This window comes from Diaphorina citri, unplaced genomic scaffold (assembly GCF_000475195.1).
Source record: "Diaphorina citri unplaced genomic scaffold, Diaci psyllid genome assembly version 1.1 scaffold6573, whole genome shotgun sequence".
Taxonomy (NCBI): domain Eukaryota; kingdom Metazoa; phylum Arthropoda; class Insecta; order Hemiptera; family Psyllidae; genus Diaphorina; species Diaphorina citri.
In genome coordinates this window covers 1-4511 of record NW_007383949.1, presented here as the reverse complement: position 1 = coordinate 4511, position 4511 = coordinate 1, and the positions used below count along the sequence as shown (strand labels likewise).

General features: G+C 40.3%; 1 protein-coding gene across 1 annotated transcript; it reads left to right on the top strand.

Annotated features, from left to right (window-relative positions):
* Nucleotides 1-3274: 3274 nt before the first annotated feature.
* LOC108254009 (kinesin-like protein KIF21A) lies at nt 3275-3526 on the top strand (the record flags this gene model as incomplete). The annotated part of the gene is made up of 1 exon (XM_017448937.1): nt 3275-3526. A coding segment is annotated over one exon (252 nt), but the record flags the coding sequence as incomplete, so codon positions are not given.
* Between the last annotated feature and the right edge of the window lie 985 nt (nt 3527-4511).

Below are 4511 nucleotides of genomic sequence, written 5' to 3'. Positions count from 1 at the left end.
CCGTATGGAGAAGGCAGGCGTGTGTTTTGTATGCAAACAGCTCTGTGGAAGATGATTCCTTGACTGTACGCAATGGAATTGTGTGCTTCTTTTGTCTTCCATCACTGACGTAGGTGTGAGTATGTGTTGAATTGCACGTCCGTGTGCTATTGAAAGATTGAATGCTGATGTTCTCTGATGTAGGTTCACTGACGTAGGTGTGAGTATGTGTTGAATTGCACGTCCGTGTGCTATTGAAAGATTGAATGCTGATGTTCTCTGATGTAGGTACGAAAACGAGTTTGGGTGATTGTCCTGATGTTGCGTGAAATCAGTCTCACAAAAATGGTCTTGTTGCTTGTTTTTATTAGTTGGTTACGGGATACATATTTGTACTCCGTACCCTTTCTTCTGATGCCAGAATTAACCGAACATCTGGCTTTCTCCTATCTTGTCTCTCTCTTCGCTTTTGGGACGATAAGTTACTGTTCCCTCTGTTAAACCTCGACTGAAAAGCTAGTTTTCCTTACCAAGGTACGGAAAATAAAGAAGGAATGTTATCGTACCCTAGAAAAGTTGTACATTCTTCTTTTTCTTGTTGCTTGTTTTTATTAGTTGGTTACGGGACACATATTTGTACTCCGTACCCTTTCTTCTGATGCCAGAATTTAACGAACATCTGGCTTTCTCCTATCTTGTCTCTCTCTTCGATTTTGGGACGATAAGCTACTGTTCCCTCTGTTAAACCTCGACTGAAAAGTTAGTTTTCCTTACCAAGGTACGGAAAATAAGGAAGGAATGTTATCATCCCCTAGACAAGTTGTACATTCTTCTTTTTGATATTTTTGTTGGGAAATGAGATATTTGAAATTCTCCACGAACTTGACATATTCAAACGTTGACAAAGGGTCTCTCATTAAAATTTGCTCCCCTGAAGCTCTTGAAAATAAGTTGCGTTACAAAGAAGATTTTTTTTTCTCCTAGGGAAAAGTTTGAAAAATCTTGTCAAAAGAAAACTTAAAGTATGTAGTGTCTTATTTTCACTTGTTGCTTGTTTTTATTAGTTGGTTACGGGACACATATTTGTACTCCGTACCCTTTCTTCTGATGCCAGAATTTAACGAACATCTGACTTTCTCCTATCTTGTCTCTCTCTTCGCTTTTGAGACGATAAGTTACTGTTCCCTCTGTTAAACCTCGACTGAAAAGTTAGTTTTCCTTACCAAGGTACGGAAAATAAGGAAGAAATGTTATCATCCCCTAGAAAAGTTGTACATTCTTCTCTTCGATATTTTTGTTGGGAAATGAGATATTTGAAATTCTCCAAGAACTTGACATATTCAAACGTTGACAAAGGGTCTCTCATTAAAATTTGCTCCCCTGAAGCTCTTGAAAATAAGTTGCGTTACAAAGATTTTTTTTTCCTAGGGAAAGGTTTGGAAAATCTTGTCAAAAGAAAACTTAAAGTATGTAGTGTCTTCTTTTCGTCTAGTAGCACAAAAGAAACCTAAAATTGGTGGAAAGCTCAACATGGGGGGAGCATTTCAAATATATCCATGTAAAAAGCCTCATCATTTGTTCAGCGATGAGATGAAATCTGACGTTAGTGGAGGTGTTCAAGTAAATCCACTCAATCCACTAATACTCGAGAACACGGTAGCCTCGCCTGGCAATGCGGTATCTACTGAACTCTAATTACTATAGGTATTTCACTGTAGAATATAACCTCAAGGTAATCGCCTCTGAGTTCAGTTTGTAGTGTTTTATGAGAAATGGTTCGGCGTGAAATGACTGATCAAGATGAATGGTGTGTGACATTTGTGATGCATGATTTGAGGTGACAAAAACAAAAACTATAATTGATGTTAATATTTTGCCTTCATATTCTTCTTAAGATTTATAAGTTTTATGTCTTATCACCCCGGAAACGATGAGAGGAGGAAGACAGGATAGGAGAAAGCCAGCCGTCCGGAGAACAAACATTTTTTGTTTAGGATAAAATCCGCCCCGGCGCGGGAATCGAACCCATTGAGCTAGGGCTTAGGAGATAAGTAGGGTCATGTTTGTCTGATGAGCTAGGGCTTAGGAGGTAAGTAGGGTCATGTTTGTCTGATGAGCTAGGGCTCAGGAGGTAAGTAGGGTCATGTTTGTCTGATGAGCTAGGGCTTAGGAGATAAGTAGGGTCATGTTTGTCTGATGAGCTAGGGCCTGTATTTCACTGTAGAATATAACCTCAAGGTAATCGCCTCTGAGTTCAGTTTGTAGTGTTTTATGAGAAATGGTTCGGCGTGAAATGACCGATCAAGATGAATGGTGTGTGGCATTTGTGACAACCATGCATGATTTGAGGTGACAAAAACAAAAACTATAATTGATGTTAATATTTTGCCTTCATATATTCTTCTTAAGATTTATAAACTTTATGTCTTATCGTCCCGAAAACCAAGAGAGGAGGAAGACAGGAGAGGAGAAAGCCAGCCGTCCGGAGAACAAATCTTTTTTGTTTAGGATAAAATCCGCCGCGGCGCGGGAATCGAACCCATGCGGTATCTACTGAACTCTAATTACTATAGGTATTTCACTGTAGAATATAACCTCAAGGTAATCGCCTCTGAGTTCAGTTTGTAGTGCTTTATGAGAAATGGTTCGGCGTGAAATGACTGATCAAGATGAATGGTGTGTGACATTTGTGACAACCATGCATGATTTGAGGTGACAAAAACTATAATTGATGTTAATATTGTGCCTTCATATTCTTCTTAAGATATATAAACTTTATGTCTTATCACCCCGAAAACGAAAAGAAGAGGAAGACAGGATAGGAGAAAGCCAGCCGTCCGGAGAACAAATATTTTTTGTTTAGGATAAAATCCGGCCCGGCGCGGGAATCGAACCCGTGACTGTACGCAATGGAATTGTGTGCTTCTTTTGTCTTCCATCACTGACGTAGGTGTGAGTATGTGTTGAATTGCACGTCCGTGTGCTGTTGAAAGATTGAATGCTGATGTTCTCTGATGTAGGTACGAAAACGAGTTTGGGTGATTGTCCTGATGTTGCGTGAAATTAGTCTCACAAAAATGGTCTTGTTGCTTGTTTTTATTACCTGCCCACATTTATTTTTCTAATTTTTGTTTTTATGACTACAATTTTTGAATAGCACTGGTTCGATAGCAGTCTTTCTTTGCCTGATGAGCTAGGGCTTAGGAGATAAGTAGGGTCATGTTTGTCTGATGAGCTAGAGCTAGGTTAATTGGATTGAATTTGATGGATTTTTTCATTTCTTCAATGTTTCCAGACTCAGAATCCTCGTCCAACAAAGAGTTCGAAACGCTGACGGCCAAGTTTCACTTCGTGGATCTGGCCGGTTCAGAACGTCTGAAGAGGACAGGGGCCACTGGAGACAGGGCGAAAGAGGGCATCTCCATTAATTGTGGCCTTCTGGCCCTGGGGAATGTGATTTCGGCCCTCGGGGATAAGAGCAAGCGGGCCATTCATATTCCATACCGGGACTCGAAATTGACCCGATTGTTACAGGACTCTTTAGGAGGTAAGTAGGGTCATGTTTGCCTGATGAGCTAGGGCTTAGGCGATAAGTAGGGTCATGTTTGTGATAAGAGCAAGCGGGCCATTCATATTCCATACCGGGACTCGAAATTGACCCGATTGTTACAGGACTCTTTAGGAGGTAAGTAGGGTCGTGTTTGCCTGATGAGCTAGGGCTAAGGAGATAAGTAGGGTCATGTTTGTCTAATGACCTAGGGCTTAGGAGGTAAGTAGGGTCATGTTTGCCTGATGAGCTAGGGCTTAGGAGGTAAGTAGGGTCATGTTTGCCTGATGAGCTAGGGCTTTGGAGATAAGGAGGGTCATGTTTGTCTGATGAGCTAGGGCTTAGGAGGTAAGTAGGGTCATGTTTGTCTAATGAGCTAGGGCTTAGGAGATAAGTAGGGTCATGTTTGTCTGATGAGCTAGGGCTTAGGAGGTAAGTAGGGTCATGTTTGTCTGATGACCTAGGGCTTAGAAGATAAGTAGGGTCATATTTGTCTAATGAGCTAGGGCTTAGGAGATAAGTAGGGTCATGTTTGTCTAATGAGCTAGGGCTTAGGAGATAAGTAGGGTCATGTTTGTCTAATGAGCTAGGGCTTAGGAGATAAGTAGGGTCATGTTTGTCTAATGAGCTAGGGCTTAGGAGATACCAAAAAAAATAAAAAAAAAAAAAAAAAAAAAAAAACAGTTTGTTTTAAAGTTCTACTTATATTTTATTGTTCTCTCTGGATAAAATTCCATACTCCGACTGAGATTGAACCCTTGCCTTCCTGATTACCAGTCGAACGTCTTGACCACTTTACCACCGAAGCAGGATATTAACTGTTTTTCCCCGACTCTCAAGAAGGTTTTGAGAATTCGTTTTAAGAAAATCAGTTATAAAAGTTTTTATTGATTGATTGGTTAATTGGATTGAATTTGATGGATTTTTTCATTTCTTCAATGTTTCCAGACTCAGAATCCTCGTCCAACAAAGAGTTCGAAACGCT